Source organism: Anguilla rostrata, chromosome 5 (genome assembly GCF_018555375.3).
Source record: "Anguilla rostrata isolate EN2019 chromosome 5, ASM1855537v3, whole genome shotgun sequence".
Classification (NCBI taxonomy): domain Eukaryota; kingdom Metazoa; phylum Chordata; class Actinopteri; order Anguilliformes; family Anguillidae; genus Anguilla; species Anguilla rostrata.
The window spans coordinates 30,010,841-30,031,132 of NC_057937.1; the positions used below are offsets into that span (position 1 = coordinate 30,010,841).

A 20,292-nucleotide genomic window follows, 5' to 3' on the forward strand; every position below is an offset into this window, starting at 1 on the left:
CAGATTACCTTGTGGAAACCCTTGTGGACACAGGGAGAAAATCAAAACTCCACACAGAAAGGCCCTTGGTCAGGATTAAAACTTGCTCCCTTCTTTCTGTGAGCCGACAGTGCTATTCATTACACCACCGTGCCCCTCGTCAACAAAAGTAACCAAAAGTGTGTTCTGTACCAGTGGAAATTCTAGTTAATGTTACTGTAGATATAATGCTATTTAAGTCTCTAGCTCAGTAGCAGGCACTGGTATTATTGTAGCTTTTTTGTTAATTAATTCACAAAATGAGTAAGACAGGAAATGGGAGTTCATTAGACCTCTGCTTCTTTTACCTTGTTTTACATCAAGGGAAACTTATCAGTGCAAACTGGGAGACTTGGGAGGGTATCAAAAGTGGAGGGGCCATTTGAAACTGCATTTAAATAGGCGGTAGACAAGACACAAACAATGAACAATGACAAAAGGTTCCTGGCAGAGGTAATGTCAGTTGTTTGAAAAAGTGCACTCCACCAAGCCAAGCAGGAAACAATGACATGGTAGAGTGTCAGGACAATGGCCTGGATTAATCACAAAGCCCTTATTACCTGCAGTAAACTGCTCATAAACTCACTAGAGCTTTAAAATTATGCATTATATTGAAACATTGTTAAATTGTGAGTTACTTAAAGCAATAACAGATTACATTTTACAGTGAATAAATGTTGGTTGATGAATAGTTTAAATAACTGTTGGTGATTCAAAGTGTCCTAACATTTCTTGATCAAGTGAGCCAATATTGTGTGGCAGGTACATTTCATTTTCAAAAGTATGTGGACACCTGAACATCACACCAATATGTACTTCTTGAACATCTCATTCCAAAACCATGGGCATTGGTATGGAGGTGGACTCCCCTTTGTTACTGTAACAGCCTCCACTCTTCTGGGAAGGCTTTCCACTAAATTTTGAAACATGGCTGCAGAGATTCGCATCCATCCAGACACAAGAGTATTAATGAGGTTGGGTGCTGATGTTGGGAGTAAGGCCTGGCTCACAGTCAGCATTCCAATTCATCCTAAGGGTGTTTGATGGGGTAGAGGTCAGGGCTCTGTGCAGACCGGGCAAGTTGTTCCCCAACAAACTCAGCAAACCATTTCTTTATGGACCTTGCTTTGTGCTGCTTGAGGGCGTTGTCATGCTGGAACAGGAAAGGGCTTTCCCCAAACTGTTGCCACAAATTTGGAAGCGCACAGAATGTCTAGAATGGCATTGTATGCTGTAGCATTAAGATTTCCCTTCACTGGATCTATGGGGCCTAGTCCAAACCATGAAAAACAGCCCTAGACCATTATTCCTCCTCCACCAAATTTTACAGTACACACTATTCGGGCCAGTACAGTTGACACTATGCATTCTGCCAAACCCAGATTCGTCCATGAGACTGCCAGATAGTGAAGCGTAATTCATCACTCCAGATAATGGGTTTCCCCTGCTCCACAGTCCAATGATGGTGTGCTTTACGCCACTCCAGCCGAACCTTGCCATTGCTATGGTGATCTAAGGCTTGTGTACAGCTGCTTGGGCATGGAAACCCATTTTATGAAGGTCTTTCCGAACAGTTCTTGTGCTGACGTTGTTTCCCGAGGTAGGTTGGAACTCTGCACAGTGAGTGCTGAAATCGAGGACAAATGATTTTTATGTGCTACACGCTTCAGCACTTGGTGGTCCCGTTCTGTGAGATTGTGTGGAATACTGCTTTATGGCTGAGCTGTTGTTGCTCCTATATGTTTCCACTTCACAATAACAGCACCTACAGTTTACTGGGCAGCTCTAGCAGGGCTTAAATTTGACGAACTGACTTGTTGGAAGGCTGCCACCTTATGACAGTGCCACGTTGAAAGTCACTGAGATCTTCAGTATGCCCCATTCAAGCCAATGTTTGTCAATGCAGATTACATGGCTGCATGCTTGATTTTATGCACCTGTTAGCAATGAGTGCGACTGAAATAGCTGAAACCACTAAGTAGAAGGGGTGTCCATATGCTTGGAAGTGTAGTGTTTCATCTTTGGTATGAGACATTAGACCAGAGTCATCATGCATCTTATCCATTAAAATCCTAATACCTAGGGAAGATCAGGTACATATGCTTATTGGAAGAGCATCCCATAGGCTGGGTGTGGCAAACCTAAGTCACAGTAACAGTGATTTATTCATTATGTATACCATCCAAATATACCACCCATACAGTTACATTTGTAAAATAAGATACTTATATTCAAAACAAAATCAAAGATCACTGTACATAATGCCATATCATAACGAGACGAATGCATTCAATGGATCAATGGCAACAGTTGTATTGGATATAAAAGTTTGACTGCAGTATGACTCTAGGTGATGTAGTGTCAAAGTCTAACCACTGGGCGCTGATCTAAGTCTAGAAAGGGTTGCAGAACATGCGAAACGCAACGGCGCTGTCTTTCAATAACACATGCACAATGGGGAATAGCGAAGGCAGAACGGCGGACAGATGCGTGTCACTCTGACTCTTATTCCAGTTGACAATATAAAACTTTTATCATGATAAAGGCAACACTCGTTTTATCGAAGCATTGTAATTGTATGAATTTGGGATACCTGTTTTTCTCCAGAAGGGATGCAGCGGTACATTTTGTTGTTTTTGCAAGGTGAGGCGCAGGTGATGATTGATGCTACAGAATTACGTTGCAAACAGCTGCATCAACGATAATTTAAGCAGTTGGTTTTAACAGCATAGCATTTACGGATTGCGGACATATGTATATCTGCATGTTTATATTTTGTGGCATTTTTCGCGTTTGCAAACCGAGATGAGAAGGAGACTTAAATCGGTGTTTTCGTTTTAGCCTCTCACTTTGGCATCAATTACCATAGACTACGCGTCAAAAAGTGAAATCCCTCGAATGCGATAGCCACATATGTAAAGGCTTTAAAAAATTTATGGTTTATGACATCGCAGGATTTTACTCTCCCAAATCGAAATGGAAATTGCACAAAACCGAAAACTGCAGCCTCGCCTATCTACAATATGCTAATTCGATGAATGGAGAAAAGAAGATATTCTGTTTGGCCTTTTCAGATGTAAGTATTATGTCTGGGTATCAAACTGTGGAGTAATAGGGAACAGGATGAATTAGCATGCATGGCCGGAGGAGTGTCTGTATTTATGAAGGACTTCACAGAGGTTGTGTTGGTAAATGTAATCACGCACTACCTCCTGTTGCCTGGGCTGGCCTTCAGTATCTTATTTTTATTTAGATATTTTGTGTGGGAGTAGGCTAATTATTACCAAGTTCTATAAATCATGCGCATCAGTGTTAATTAAAAAATATATATTATTACATTTTTATTTTGTATGCATGCTGTAGATTTTGGATCGATTTCTAACACTTTCTTCCATCCGTTTCTACAGGCGTCAAAGGAAAATATAGTCAAAAGAACATCTGACGACAGTGCGGTCTACCACCACCCATTTCGGAGGGCAATAAGAGACCAAAATAAGCATCTTTTTCTTTATATCTGCGCACTTATATAGCAAACAAGTTACTGGAACCTGAAAGAATGTGAGACATTCATTTTTGGGAGCGGGTGTTCTAGCTCGCCATTAATTAATATTTTATATCAAACGAAAAGAGCTGGTGTTCACGGATTAAACGAAATTATTTAGTGACCGAATAAAAGTTACCAACTGGAAACATCTCTTGTTAGCCAGCAGTGTGCGTGTTTATAAAATGTTGGCCAAAACGGAATTATGAAGCTTTTCTTTCGTATATGTCTTGGGGAACACTTGGGTTGAACTAAAGACTAACTGGGAGTATCTAACACAAACTTCACCTGTTAGCTTCAGTATGTAACTAACTACTGAGAATTGACGCAAGAATGGCATTATACATGGACGGAAAATACTCGAATGTATATATTCAAGACAACCTACAATTGCAGCTGCGGGCAGAGACTAGGAGAAACAGGTGCATAGTTCTGACAATGTATTGCTGTAACCAGCTGTTCACCATTTGCTCCCGCCCTAAAGCACTACTATAATTCGTCTACCAGTGTATATTATTTGGGAAATCAAAATATTATTCACAACCCGAATACAAAAAAAAAAAAAAAAAAACAAACAAAAACAAAAAAACAAAATGGAGTTTGCCATGGTAGGCGCAGAAAGTGGTGGGTGCAACAGCCACCTGCCTTATGGATACGCCCAGGCGCGCGCAAGGGAGCGAGAGCGCGAGAGGGAGAGACAGGCGCATTCAAGAGCGGCAGCAGTGGCGGCAGCTGCTGAAGCGGGATCGGTTGGAGAGGGAGGGGTGTCCTCCGGCCATCACCACAACAACCAAAACCACCAACAGCATCAGTCTCGCGCCGCCTCCTCATCCCATGCCAGCAACAGTAGCAGTGGAACCGCCTCGCGCCCCTCCTCCTCGCAACAGCCGCCGCAGCACCACCAGGAACCACAACAGCACACTCTTAAGGAAAGGAAAAAGCAACGGGGTGCAGACCACCGGAGAAGGAACCGTTCGATTCTCGGCGGAGACTTGCGCCAGTCGGAGTTGGCGCTACTCGGATCCGAGGAGGAAATTATGATAGAGGAGGAGGAGGCGGAAGGCGAAGAAGAAGAGGACGAGGAGGGGGGAGGAGGGGGTGGCGAAGAGACCAGAGAAAAGAGGAAAAGTTTTCTGTTTAACATGGATGATGAAGAGGAGACAGTCTCGCTTACCGACAAACGTCCCCAACCAGGCTACGAAAATGTTTATAGTGAGTACGGGTGCTGCGAGAGAGTTGTGATAAACGTATCTGGTCTGAAGTTTGAGACACAATTAAAGACGCTCACTCAGTTTCCCGATACTCTCTTGGGTGATCCTGAAAAACGAATCAGGTACTTTGATCCTCTGAGGAACGAGTACTTTTTTGACAGAAATCGACCCAGCTTCGACGCCATTCTTTATTATTACCAATCGGGTGGAAGGTTAAAGAGGCCTGTCAACGTACCATTTGACATTTTTTCAGAGGAGGTTAAGTTTTATGAACTTGGAGAAGATGCAATGCTCAAGTTTCGGGAAGACGAAGGCTTCGTAAAGGAGGAAGAAAAACCCTTACCAGAAGATGAGTTTAAACGTCAGATTTGGCTTCTGTTTGAATATCCCGAAAGTTCAAGCCCTGCCAGAGGAATTGCTGTCGTGTCTGTTTTGGTCATTGTTATATCCATAGTCATTTTCTGTTTAGAAACTTTGCCGGAGTTCAGGGACGACAAAGATTTCCTCGGCGCAGGTAACAATTCTGCATACTCAGACAATGGATTTACACCTTTCAACGACCCGTTTTTCATTGTTGAGACTGTGTGCATTATTTGGTTCTCTTTTGAAATAATTGTCCGCTTCTTTGCAAGCCCTAGCAAAGCTGCTTTCTTTAAAAATATTATGAATTCTATAGACATTGTATCCATCTTGCCTTATTTCATTACTCTTGGCACAGATCTTGCCCAACAGCAAGGCAACGGGCAGCAAGCAATGACCTTTGCTATTCTCAGAATAATTCGTCTTGTCAGAGTCTTTCGCATCTTCAAGCTCTCCAGGCACTCGAAGGGTTTGCAAATCCTAGGACATACTCTGAGGGCCAGTATGCGGGAACTGGCACTGCTGATTTTCTTCCTTGTCATTGGCGTTATTTTGTTCTCCAGTGCTGTGTATTTTGCTGAAGCAGATGAGCCGTTGTCTCAGTTCACGAGCATCCCTGACGCTTTCTGGTGGGCAGTCGTTACCATGACCACAGTCGGATACGGGGACATGAAACCAATCACTGTTGGTGGTAAAATAGTGGGTTCACTGTGTGCCATAGCCGGTGTGCTGACCATTGCTCTACCAGTCCCGGTCATTGTGTCCAACTTCAACTATTTTTATCACAGAGAGACCGACAATGAAGACCAAACACCTATCGTGCAGAACACACCTCCCTGCCCCTACTTTCCCACAAACTTCCTTAAGAAATTTAGGGGCTCCCCATCGGCTTCCTCGATAGGGGACAAAGCTGAGTACATGGAAATGGAAGAAGGAGTGACCGAGTCCCTGTGCGGAGTGGAAAAGCAAAGCCCGAGCAAAGGAAACGGTACAGAAATAGTTAGAAAAAATAGCTCCAATCCCAAATCGCTTCAAACAGACGTGTGAAAACAAACAAAAACAAAATAAAACCAAAACACGTATCTTTGTTTGTAGTTAGCCATATGTTATCAACTAAGGTCTAGCTAGCTTGTACACGACTCGACGGAAAAATTCTGAGATGTTGCTTAATACAGTCGGAAACATGCATGATAGCCTATTCTTAACACCCGCCTGGTGGTTTTAACATATCACCGTCGACCTTCAACATGTAACGTTACAGCTATCCATATCGACCAGGAGAAATGCACCTTTTATTTGATTTGGTCTTCGCAGAGGGATTAAATTAAAATAAACAAGGCGGACATTAAGAGCTTTACCATATATTCAAATGAGGATATTTGCGTGCGTTTAAAACAGGATATAACGAGCTGAAGTTATTATTTTAAGAAATGACAGATTGCAAAGGCACTTTATACGTTTCTGTACGTCACTTTAAAATATGAAGGGAAGGAGGAAAGAAATCTCATCGTTTTGCTGTTATGCAATAAAGTAACACTTTTGCACTACTGTACAATGTCCGTTGATTAATTATTCTGAGTCACCCTGAAAAGGCCCTACTCTGCATTTTGTGGTAAGCTAACATACACGTCTTACGAAAGACATAACGTACTGTATATTTAATTTTTACGATATGTTGATTATACAAGCTAACCCTAAACTCCTCAGTAAAATAGGTTTTGCGATAGGGTCATAATAAATCACTCTAAAAATGTGAAAGTGTCGAAGGTCGTATTTGTTTTTAAGTAGCCTACGCGACTAATCCCACCTTAACAGCATCGCAGTTGTCCAGGAGAACACCTTGAGCCGGAAAAAGATGACAAAAAATTAAGGACCGACATTAGTTTTGACAAATAACAAGTGCACACTTTGAATCAAATTTACATAACCGTTAACGAGCCATAGTGCATAAGTTGAATAAAAATGAACGCCCTATAAGTCTTTTAAAGAAAGGTTTCTAGCGCATATAAATTTAGTGATAGTTTTTAACTCGCTTCATTTCGCATATTTGTAGGCCTATGAATCGTCTCCTAAATGCAAGACAATTTTGAGTTTGTGTTTTAAAGGCCGACCGATGCACACACATTTTTTTTATTTTAGTGTAGTCTACGTGTAGCCTACCTGGAGCGATGCACTATAAATTCTTAACTTGGCAGGCGATAGAGTGTGGAGCTCTTTTTTCAACCCTTCATCTTATATACAACCAGAGGAAGATCAGTATCTAATGGCTGTTACGGCCAAGTGCTTTGCCCTTTAAATAGCCTACCACAAGAGAATGACTATAGATCCCTTTACGTGAAAACGGACAGAATTCCGAAGAAAGTTTACTGAAACCTTGAAAATATGGACTTCTTATTTTTCTTTTGGTCAATGGACCTCCAAAAACAACACCATCGATGAAAGAACTTTTGGTCTTCCTGGAGAACATGCACAATGCCTGAACTGAGGGGTTGTGCACAAAGGTATGTATCTTTTCATTATAATTGTTTACATATTTTAGCATATTTTATCCATAATGCAGGCAATATTGATGTTAAACAGATTCTTGCTGGATATTGAATAGGTATCATGACATGTTCAATTATGGGGGATTACAGGATACTTTCAGCGGTTTAAATCCAACATAATAGTGTCCTTTTTGCCTGAAGTGTAATTTTAAAGCTGGGTGGCATGGTGTCAGTTTAATCTAGGTACACAAATTGTACCTAGATCTAGGTACAGAAATTATTCCTCTGTTTCTTGTTTCTTTTTGCTCAGAAAAAAATTAACCTGTTTTGCGCATGCATATGTGCTTGTGTGTGAATTCAGGAGAAGTCTCCTTTCAGAAGCTTTGGTCATCATAAATGCTTATTTTTTCATTAACCACTCTATCTAAACATAGCCAAACGAATTAACACCAAATAAGGCAGCAAAATAATTTAATTCTAGATAATAAGGAATCCGCATTTATTAAGTGTAGTAGTGTTAATTCGAATGTGTTTAATGTGAGCGTATGTAATTTTAAAAAATCCACACTGTAAATGAAGACTATTGCAGTTTTGAGCACTCTTCATTTTCAAAGCATTGACAACTGTTTGACTTGCATAGCAACCTGATGATGCTGCTGCTGCTTGTCTCACTTCTGGTAAATAGTGGATTGAATAATTTCCCTGACTGTCAAGATACAGTGAATGCTCTCATTTTAATAATGGGAATGTGTATCACTTGAGTGTGCTTATGGCATGAATTGAAAAACAGTCACACGATACAAGATGATGGATTCATGGATATTAGAAGCCATTTCAGTTTTTCAGATAATTATTTTTTTTGCGGAGTGCTTATTTTGTCAGTGCATATACTAGCCAAACAGATGTTTTATGAGTTAAGCAGTGTTCCGATATACTCTGTCAGAAATAATTTAAGGTAAAACATTTTACTGCGTGAGTATCATAATCATTGTGAACAGTAATTGTCATCAATTAATAAAACATTGTTAATGTGGGGTTGGTGGTATAGGCCTTAAATGCCCAATAATGTCTTTTGCAATGCCCATTCTGTTCTATACTGATTCAAGACATCTTATCCACATCCTGTCTGTGGGGTGATAGCTGAATTTTGAATGACCACATGCTCACAATCTGTTGGTTACATCATAATTGTTCTCTCCTGATCACAAGTTGATGTACTTGTGCCTGTTTGACACAAAACACAGCATCTGCAACAACAGCTGTCAAGTCTCGAGCCGCAATGGAACAATTGATACACATATTTGATTATTCTGACCATTTAATTATTTTAACCATAGCCATTCACACGCACACACACACACACACACATATATATATATATATATATATATATATAGAGAGAGAGAGAGGTGACAAATTAAAGGAAAAACCTGAATAAATGGAGAAACATGCAGGTGCTTCCATACAGGTGTACTGCATGATACAATTAAGCAATTACCATACTGTCATGCTCTGTGACATGTGTAAAAATGCTGGGCAGGCCCATTTGACCTCAATTTTGAATCAAGATAGTAAGAGGAGAATATCTAAATGACTTAGAAAGCAGAGTTCCAGAGACTTGTAGAATCTATGCTAAGGCACATTGAAGCTGTTCACGTGACTCGTGGTGGTCCAAAACATTACTAAGACGCTTTATCTGGGTTTTTTCCTTTAATTTGTCACCTGTCTATATATATATATATATATATATATATATATAGTGAGCTCCATAATATTTGGGGCAAAGACATGTTTTTTCTTGATTTGGCTCCATAGTCAACAATTTTAGATTTGCAATCAAAACAATGCACATGTGGTTAAAGTGAATATTCTCAGCTTTTATTAAGGGTAGTTTAATACATTTTGGTTTGACCATGTGGGAATAACAGCATTTTTTATACATAGCCTCCCATTTCAGGGCATCATAATGTTTGAGACAAATGGCTTCACATGGGTGTCTGATTTGTCGGGTGTTACAGTAGGTGCTTCTTTTGTGGAAGTTTAAGAGAGCTTTCAGCCTTGATTCTAGGCTTTTGATTGCCTTTGGAGTCAGTTATTGGTGTTTGTCAGCATAAGGACCAGAGTTGTGCCAATAAGTCATGGAAGCCATTATGAGGCTGAAAATATGACAAAAAGAATCACAGACATAGGCCAAACTTTAGGCTTACCAAAATCAACCGTTTGGAACGTCATTAAGAAGAGATGGGAATGGTGAGGTGAGCTCAGTAATCGCAAAGAGTGTCGTAGACTAAGGAAGAACTCTTCAGTTTATGGCAAAATAATTATCAAGGAAAAAGTGTTGACATTTCACAAAGCTAATCCATTTTCTTTTTTAAATATATACACAGTGCAGTTTAAATATTTGGACAGTGACACAATGTTTGTTGTTTTGGCTCTGTACTCTAACGCATTGCATTTGAAATGTCAGCTTTAATTTGATCTTATTTATATCCTTATCCAGTGATCCATATAGGATCCATATACTGCCTTTTTTATACGTAGTCCCCCATTTTAGGGAACCAAAAGTATTTGGCCAAACTTATAATCTTGTTGTCATATTTAGTACTTGGTTGCAAATCCTTTGCATTTAATGACTACAAACGTCTGCAACCCACAAACATCAGTAGATGCTGGATTTCTTCCCTGGTGATGCTCTGCCATGCCTGTACTCCAGCCATCATCAGTTCCTGTTTGTTTTGGGTTTTTTTGCTATTTGTCTTGTCTTAAGCAAGTGAAACACATGTTCAATTGGATTCAGGTCAGGTGGTTGACTCGGGCAGTCAAGAATATTCCACTTACTGGCCCTGAAATCTTCCTTAGTTGCTTTAGCAGCGTGTTTGCGGTCATTGTCTGCCTGAATGGTGAAGTGCTGTACAATGAGTTTTGAGACATTTGATCTTAGCATATAAGATGGTTCTGTCCACTTCAGAATTCATCCTGCTGCTGCCATCAGTGGTTACATCTTCAGTAAAGAAAAATGAGACAGTTCCAGTGGCAGCCATGCATCCCCAAGCCATAACACATGTTTTACATATGAGGGGGGGGCTTTTGATCATGAGCAGTTCTTTCTCTGCACTTTTCTTTCTTGCAGTGAACCCTCTGAGATTATGCTAGTGTAGTTATTTTCTACAAATGTATGCCTACATTTCAGAGAGTGTTCTTGATCTGTTCGACAGTTCAGAAGGAGTTTTTATTCAAAATTGAAAATATTTCTTGGTCATCCACTGCAGTGGTCTTCTGTGGTCTACCATGTTATTTGGTATCGCTGTGCTCACCAGTGCATTCTTGCTTATTATCAATATGTCAAACAGTTGATTTAGGCACACTCAGTGTTTTGGCTATGCCTCTGATTGATTTATTCTGGTTTCTCAGCATCATGATGGCCTGCTTTACTGGTATTGACACTCATTTGGTCCTTATGTTGAGAGACAACAGCAACAGATTCCAAATGCAGATTCCACATCTTTTGTTTGTTTTCTTGAGCATGAACTAACGTTGCAACAACACAATTGTCCAATTACTTTTGGTCCTCCAAAACAGGGAGACTGCATAAAAGAGCCACAATTCCTACATGGTTCATCTAATATGGTTGTCAATACCTGTAAATTAAAGCTAACAGTAACACTTTAACCTCATATTCATTGTTTCACTTCAGATCCATTGGGCTGGATTAAAAGGCCAAAACAACAAAACTGTCCAAATGCTTATGGACTGCATTGTATATATCAAAATACTTGTTTGGGAGTTGTAATGTGAAGTCTGCCTTTATTTTTGAAGCATTGGCAGGCCAATTAGTTGGATGTGAAAAAGAACTATTTAGCACAATGCCTGCTGTTGAACTTTACAAATGTTATTCAGAATGGCCAAAACAGAACATTCACACCAGAAGACTCGTACTGCCATGCAAAATAAACCAAAATGATGAAGCAAGTCATTATTATGTGGAAGGTTTATTTTTCTCCCCTTAATAGTTGTTTTGACAGACTAGGCTGTAACTCAGTAGTGATGCATTTTTTCTTTAAGATGTCAGATCAGTAAGTTCCTTCTGTGTTATAAAATGTGCATCTGTGCAATCCATCACTGACTGAATGTTCTGTGCATTTCTGATGAACACAATCCCATCATCCCAGCTAATAAGTGAGCTGACATTGGCCTTGATGTAGGCATATTTCAGATAACTGAGTAATCAGCATTGACTGCAGCTGGGTACTTATATTTCAGAGCGTTAGCCTATATGTTGAAGCAATATGGCATACAAGGCTGTGGTATATTAGGAATATTGTCACAGCTTTTAGTACATGTTTGATATCACGTGTAGCCAAATACCAGGATGTAATTCATTAAGTTATCTTATCTTTGCGTGCATTATACTGTAAGGGTGAAATGCAAATGTGGAGGGGAGGAAAATGCCCCATTTGTCTACATTTGATGTCTATATGTTCGGCTAGAATTATAATATTTTTAAATGCAGCTATGTTGTACAGTGGCAAGTCTCTAGATGGCAATGTATTTGGCACGGTATGGTCATATTCACAGATAGTCGTGAGCTGAATCCTTCTGTTGTACCAGTCCATAATCAGACCTCAATGTATATGAAATAACCGTGCTTACTTGTACATTACACATTGTGAACCTTTTATATTACAATTTAATGTCTGTCAGCAAATGATGTGTTTGATAAAGTGAATTGGCTAATGACATTTTGGCGACGTGTGGTGAATAGATTCTGCCAAAAAATTTAGGAATGGAGTCAGAAAAGGCCATCAACAGTTTTTGACATGTTACTATTTAAATGTTGCTTGTTATCTTTGTGGCATTTTGTATTTGTGTTTTTTTATATAGGTTTAGTAAAATATTTTCTTTTTTGTAAAAAAAAAAGGTTTTAACACATAATGCTAAAACAAAGAAATTGAAAAAGCCAACAGTGATGCTCTCCTTTTTTCTGTTAGGTTCCCCGGTCTTTTGCATTTACTGTTAAAAAGTCAACTCAATAAAAAGAACACACGTTGTATAATATCATTATTAAGGCTGGATGTTTGTCATGGAAGTCATGGAAGTTTTCTGTGATTTTTGCAATTTTTTCTTCCCCCATTTTTCCCCATTTCCTACGTTTTTAATGCTTTCCCTGATTTATTTGGCAGTTCTGAATGGTGACTGTCAACCTTAACAGTGTTATTTGTATAGGTCTATGCATTTTAACAATATTGCCAAATGCTGGGAAAACAAAGTGGGACAATATATACAGATTCTGAAATGCGCTGCACTTGTCATTTGTTGCAATCAGATGTTTGATGGCCCCAGTCAAAACTGTTGATGCTCAGCGCTCCTTCACTTTTTACTGTAACACTGTCAGTGACACAAGGCACTCCATCAAAGACTCAAATATCACAATGTACAACATATTGTACCAAAACAAACTTTAAAGAAATAAAAAGGGACACACATTAACCATGTTTTCCTTATTTTAGCAATGCAATTTGAGCATTTTCTGTTTCTAATAATGTTATGTTGAATTAAAGGCAAAAAGCATGCTCTTTCTTTCCATGATGAACTGAATTAAGTGAGTAAATGCACAAGCCTGTCAAAGTATTTTACTCGTAGGATATTTGTTCCTATCAACCAGCAACTGCTTTTTGATTTTTGAAATGTCAAGCATATGTTACTGTCGCTACCATTCATGTTATTTCACTAGTTTCCCACAGCTGTGCATGATATCCATTAATTAATTTAATAAATTAAGGTATATAAAAAAAACAGATTTCTTCAGTTTTTTTGTGATTTTCAACAACTTTGCCATGACTGCTCCTAACACCCAGACAAAAACCCAGCCATAATCATTATCACTCAAAAATCAGGTATATGTTGTCCCATCATTTTAGACCATATTGATTTGTCATGCAGAAAAATAATGATAGTTATCTAATAGCTAACTTGGTAAAGGTAATTAAAAAAATATACAAGCAGAGTATATGGAATTAACAACTCATTAATAATATCTATTGTTAGCTTTACCCTTGGACTAATCCTAAATACTTTTACTTAAATCTCTGCCTTTAGCATTATCGAGAGTAGTGCTTTATACACCTTTACCCGATTCCTTCTCCTTCACATTATTATTGTCATGCGACATCCTGCATATGATAGAAAAAGGCTAGATTATGTGCTTGACTTTTGCAACAGAAGTATTTGATACATTTGGACACAAGCAGACAGACCCCAGAGTGCCAGCAGGAATAAACTGATAGTACAGAGTACAGAGTTCAAGCAGAAAGAGTGCACATTGCACAGACAAGTGTTTTGATCATGAAAAGAAAGAAATCTTTTTAAGCAGAGGAAATCAAAAAGAATCAAGACAGATTTGATCATTTACGACTGGATTATGTACCTTCAAATATTCTTTGTGCCTATGTCACTTTAAACACTGGAGTAGTGCCGTAGGTGATGACCAAGCTGAAACATCTACTTAGATGCAATACTTCCTAACAGAGGCAGAACTGCATCTGTTAGGAAGTATTGCATCTAAGTAGATGTAGATGGTGTATCATTTAGGACTTCAACTATTTTTTTATTGTTTAAAAAAATACATTTTTCTTTTTCTTTATTCCACTATTCCAAGTGCCTAATACCAGCAATTAGCCCATTCTATCTCTGCTCTATCAATTTGGGTGGGTGCTGTCAAGCATGAGTCCCAGGAGACTTGCAACCAGCCGCCACTATTTTCATACTGATACCCACCACCTGATCTGTGGTGCAGGCAGATTATGTCTCTTTTGCTGCTGGTTAGCCTTTCCAAGACCGCCAGCATTAAATAATTTCATGTACATTTCTTGCCAGAATTTATTTCTACCCCTCTATTAGTAGCCAACAGCCCATGTAACAGTAGATTTTGTATCAAATTGTCCAGCTTTCTTACAAGTGGACAGACAAGAAAATGTAAGCAATACAAATTCTAGTGAGTACAGGAATGATCAATATGACCTCACGTACATCAAATGAGCAAAAGAAAAAAAAAAGTAATAGACAAGAAACATCAATACCTTTCAGCAATCAGCTGAGAGCTTCTACTCCAAAATGCAACATTTATTATGTGGCTGACAACTTAATTTTTTCCATTCAGAAGATGTTTCACACTCTTGTCACTCAATCTGTCATCAGAGAAGGCAGGAGTGATTTACGTTTATATGCTTTCGTGATTCTCGTTGCCAGAAGCAGCATATCAGTGAGTTTCGTAGAATAATCAAACAAAGCTTGGGGTTGGGAAGTGGACTGAAACCAGGATTCGAGGAAACCTTGCGCTGATGTATATTACTGATTTCCTGTAACACCTTCACCCAAAGTGAGGAAACCTGGGGCCACTCTCAGAAAAAAGTGGCTCCTAGTGGCCCACAACACTTTGTAAACAAAGTTGACAGTTGACACAGAATAGCTAGCTAGTGATCCAATTTTTTGAATAGTGTTTGAAGATTTCTAGTAGCAGTAATGACTATAGTGATGGTGACATTCATTTTTCAACTGATGTGGAGGGTTACATGTTTGAACCTGAATGGATGAGTTGCTTATAGAGGTTGAGAGGACAAGGGCAGAAGGTGTATACACAACTTACTGAACTTGTACCAGCCGAGAGTGAGACGAGGGAAAAGGTAAACAAAAACTGGTGGTGCACCTGTCACCAGGCAACTCGAAGAAGTGGCATTGCCATGAGTTCGTTCAGCAAGAGTAGCTTAGTGTAATCTGATCCAGAGTGAGACTCAGAGACCTCTTGAAATAAAATTGGGTTTAATGAAACTATCAAACTCTCATTAGACAGGAAGACATAAACGAACGTAAAATCATAATTATAAAAGGTTGTATTTCACGAGAACCAAAGGCAGGTAGTGTGTGCCCAGACAACAGATCACAACTCCCTTTTTAACTGGGTCATATCACTTAGAGGGAGGGCAGAGATGGCTCAGGGTCACAGATTACTGAGACACTTCTAACCTCTCAAACTAATCACAGGCCTACTTCAGTAAGTATTATATATATGTGTGTGTGTGTGTGTGTGTGTGTGTGTAACTAAACTAAACAGTATAACATATTTCAGCTCAATCAAAGCTTAATCATTAATAAACTAACCACTTTGATTTAAGTCTAATAATTAAATCAAATGAATGGTTAACTAATCATCAATTAACATTATTTTTGATTTCTTCTGTACTTTTCAACTTTACCAAGCTACACTAAGTATCCTTTCTGTTTAAACATTTGGATAGTGGAAGATAGTGGAATTTACAGGTCTGAAATTCAGATCTCAGTCATTCTGCCAGGATTATTGCATCACTTAAGCCCAGTTTTTCCCAGTTCCTGAGCTACATCAGAGATCGCATCCAGAATGTTAATGCTATCACAAAAACAAATTATTTATTGTTATTATTATTGTTACTAAACTGTTCGTAAAATGTAGTTATTCTTTTTTGTAAAGCAAAATACAAAATGTTGTAATTACTGTTGTTTGATCATTTAATCACATAATCTATTTTATCAAAAAATGATAATTTATTTTACAAAGCAAGCTTGTGCTCCAGGAGTACAGCAGTCTAAAATATCTAGAGAAACATCCAAAATCTCACCAAAAATGAATAAAATGCTTTTTGTCTATTATAAAGCATATAAATTTACCCTTTATGATGTTTACGATGTAACATTGATGTCAGATAAAAACAATAATGCAAAAACATTGTGACACAATGTGGTACACGTAACTGAATGTGTAATCATTACTGTAGTATGTTTTTTTGTACTCTACAGTATGTAATGTTTTCTTTTATGGGGATGGGATGACATTAAATTAATATTCATTTGTCCACCAAAACATTTTGTTGATGTTTCAGCTTCACGTCAGATCCGGTGCATGAAACATAAACATGACTAAGCTATCAACAAACGCTTACGCTACAGTGTGAAATATCCTCATTATAAAATAGCACTAACCTATTTCAAGACACTTAATTAAAAAAATAATGTATATAACAGAAATATTTTGAGCAGTAATATTTACATATTGAGGATTAAAGCTTATAAAATGCTATTCCAAAAGTCAAATTAGACATGTTATACATCGTTAGAAAGCTTATACTGTTACCTACTGGATAAAATAATTGTCATTCAAGCTAGATTGTACTAAAAAAGGCAACAATACCGTAAACAACATGTGTGGTATTACGCACAGCTATATTGGAAGGTACCCAGGCATCACCAATTAGTATATATGACCACTCAGCCTTGAAAGGGAAATTGCTATGCGTAATATTGTATATTCCATATTTAGTCCCAGATATTGATAGTAGAATGACATGGTATAATTTTAGAAAATTTGTTTTGTATATCGTTATTCGGTGAACAGCATTTTCACTGCTGTATTGTAATAATTTATGGCTATTATTGGGTTTAACTTGTTGCTATCACGGAATACAAATTTTTGGTGGTTAAAGAATATTTTTATGAATGCCCAGATAGACATTATTGTCCAGTGTGTCGTGCATGGGGGGTGTAGTTGCAGATGAGACTGCAGGGAGGGGGTGCTTGGTAAATGGACGACTGGCGCGACAATAGTGGCGCTTAGAAACTCCGTCTATGGCATAGTTGTCCTGAATCGCCTACTAATAAATCTGGAGCACAGAGTTTGTGTTTTCAACTCATAGTTTGGTTGCATGAGCACTGAAAGTCTGAGTTGAACAATCTCAGGACGCGGGCATCATGGCCACTAGGGGGATTGCACTAAGGGGTTAAAAGAATAAGGCATTGCTTACCATTGTCCTAACAATAGGAGTTATTTACACTTTTGACAAGTTTCCACAAGTCACATTGTAATTCAAATCCAGGTAGCAGTCGAAACAGCATCACAAATCGTGACGTCATTCCACCAACGCAAGCCACCGTAGCTCCTGACACCGGATTTCCAGGTCCTGGCACAAAAATTAATCCCACTTTTATATCAGCATTTTCCAGTCACTATTGCCACTATTGGGCAAAAACCAGCCAACCTTCCCACCATTTTTTCCTCTTCTCCTCAGCTCCACTTGGTTAATGCTTCTGCCACCGGGTTGCCAGTCTCCCTTTCTAATATACTACCCCCACTCCAGCAGCCTCCTCCAGTTAATATTGCTGGCACTAGGATGCCAGTTTCCTACTCTAATTTACTTCCCCCTTTCCAGGAGCCCCCTCCAGCTAATGTTGCTTGTACCGGGATTTCAGCTTTCTAACCTCCACCTGTTATTGCAACCAGCACTGGGATGCTGGTTTCCCTCCATAATATTCAGCAGCTCCCTTCAGTTATTGTTGCTGATGCTGGGATGGCAGCTTTCAGCCTACCCCCTGTAAACATGCAGCCTCCCCCAGTAAACATTCCAGGCACCAGGACGCCAGTATACCTCACTTCTTTCCCAGGTTCCATTCTACAGTCTCCTTTCCAAATTACACAAAACACTTCCTTTCCAGTCAGTCAACACCTCCTCAGTCAAATGCCTGCTTGGTATCATAGCCTACCACCAGGTCAAGCCTTCATTTCCCATCTGCTGTCTCTCGCTTCATCAGCCTCCTCACTCCTCAAAACGATCATCCTAGACAGGTCCAGCAAGCCGAATATTGCCTATGGCTACACTTCCTTGCCAACTGGAATGGCATCTTACTCATGACAATCATTTAACCAAACCTGACGACATCCAACTTTGCATTTACCGGTGTTGGATTTCAGTGGGGTTCTGGCAAATTCAACCCCTCTTGTGATCTAGCATTTTCTATTTGATGGTCTTTTATTATCTCAAATCAGTGCCACTTTTTCTTAAACGTAGAAAAACCACCCATCTTTTACTTCAGACGCTGTGTTATCTGTTATCTATGTCCATATGAACCTCTAGTAAACTACAAACAAATCATACAGTCACAGAGTTCTTCCTCTTATGATCCTTTATTCATAACCGAGTTCAGACCTGTCACAGCCTGGTTTTGATTTCTCTATCTTAGCCAAGTTATGTCCATAGCCGACATCTCCCCAAAATTATTGTCTGGTCACTCTTTCTGCATTGGTGCCATAACTACCGCTTCCCGTCAAAACGTCTCAGATAACATGATCAAACCAGGGGGTCGCTGGTCATCTCAAGCCTATGAATCCTACATCCGCACAGATCTACAAGATCTTTGAGTAGCGCTGTCAGCGCTCTTTCTTTAGGAAGACTTTGGGGGTTCTTTGGGGGCCTGGGAGCTACGGTGAATCCTTCGTCAACGTCATCCCCACACCACAGACTCGTTGCTCATACTACTATTTATCGCTTCCAATCATGAATACCAGCTCAATAAACATACTTACTCATTCATTTGATGGTGTGATCCTTAGCTGGTGAACTATGATATACACAAAAAATGGAATAACTCTTGTTTATTGATCACCGCTGTTAATGACACAAGCTGTTATATAAACTGGTTTTATCCGCCCAACATAAAGGCAATGACATTTCATCCCAAAAAAAAACACCCAGTTGGAATATGGTTGCTGCTGTATTCTTGCCGCAAGCATACCAAACCGTGGGCCTGCACTCCTACATCCATTTCTCCTGCTTAAAAACCATTTGCTGCTTTTATGTGGAATGACTAATACAAGTCCTGCAGCATCCTGGCTTATCCATCTTTCTGTACCACACAAAATCATACAGACGGTCAAAGTGCCCAAATGACTCAGGTCCCAGAACCCCCATCAGAGCAAGGACAAGATCTCCCACTATCCTTCAGTGAATCAGGTCTTCAAACAGTCGGTATTCAGTTACACTTGCACGTTTTTAATACATCTCTTGATAATGTATTCTTTCTTTTTGATGACTTTCATTCTTAAGAATGGATTTTTTTTCTGACAAACATGAGATAGCTCAACTGTAAATGTATTGAGCATCATCATTTTTAAAAGGCAATTTGTTTTCAATGTTGGGGGACAGAGTGCAAGTTCTTATATGTAATGAGAAAACTAAGAGGTGCATAGTCATAGCTTAGCCTGTATTTTTATTTATTTATTTATTTATTTTTAATCCAAAAATTACAATGACAATTAATTTTGTTTATTATCAGAGCGGTACCTGCGGAAGAGTCCTGATAAAACAGCGGCAGGCATTCTGTCCATTGTATAACCTAATCTGTACCTAGTTTTACTTAACAATACTATTAATTACTAAGAATCCTTATAATGTGATATTGTGAAGTAGTATACTTTTTCTGCATTTACACTACAAAAGTAAATATGAACCTACTACTACCCAGCTAACAATTTTTGGTTGTCTGAAAATGCTCAGAATGTTAGGAAATTTAGGATAAACATTTTCTGTACAGTTGCAAAATTTCCTGGATGACCCTTGAATGTCACTAGAATTGCAAATGATCTTTTATGTTGATTTTATCAGGAATTTTAAACAAATATGCCATTTCAATGCCTTCACTTCGAAATTTCTTAAAATATATTTGACATTTATCCTCCATGACGTGTATCCATCATGACCTCATGTTAACCATCTTGAGGTGTGACAGAAAGTTTGTATGGTACATACCTGGAATGTCTACTTTGATAGAACTGGTTTGAAACAAACAATATTGTTTTCAAACTGAGGAATGTTTTTGT

The 20,292-nt window shown here is 38.9% G+C and overlaps 1 protein-coding gene across 2 annotated transcripts in view; it reads left to right on the forward strand.

Annotated features, from left to right (window-relative positions):
- The first annotated feature begins 2,445 nt into the window (after positions 1-2,445).
- The window catches only part of kcna4 (potassium voltage-gated channel, shaker-related subfamily, member 4), a 67,504-nt gene continuing 49,657 nt past the window's right edge, over positions 2,446-20,292 (forward strand). For both annotated transcript variants that reach the window (XM_064335772.1, XM_064335773.1), the window contains exons 1-2: positions 2,446-3,094; positions 3,426-7,631. In XM_064335772.1, the coding sequence (XP_064191842.1) occupies positions 4,153-6,177 (2,025 nt within the window). In that variant the 5' untranslated portion in view covers positions 2,446-3,094; positions 3,426-4,152 and the 3' untranslated portion in view covers positions 6,178-7,631. The remainder of the gene's footprint in view (positions 3,095-3,425; positions 7,632-20,292) is intronic.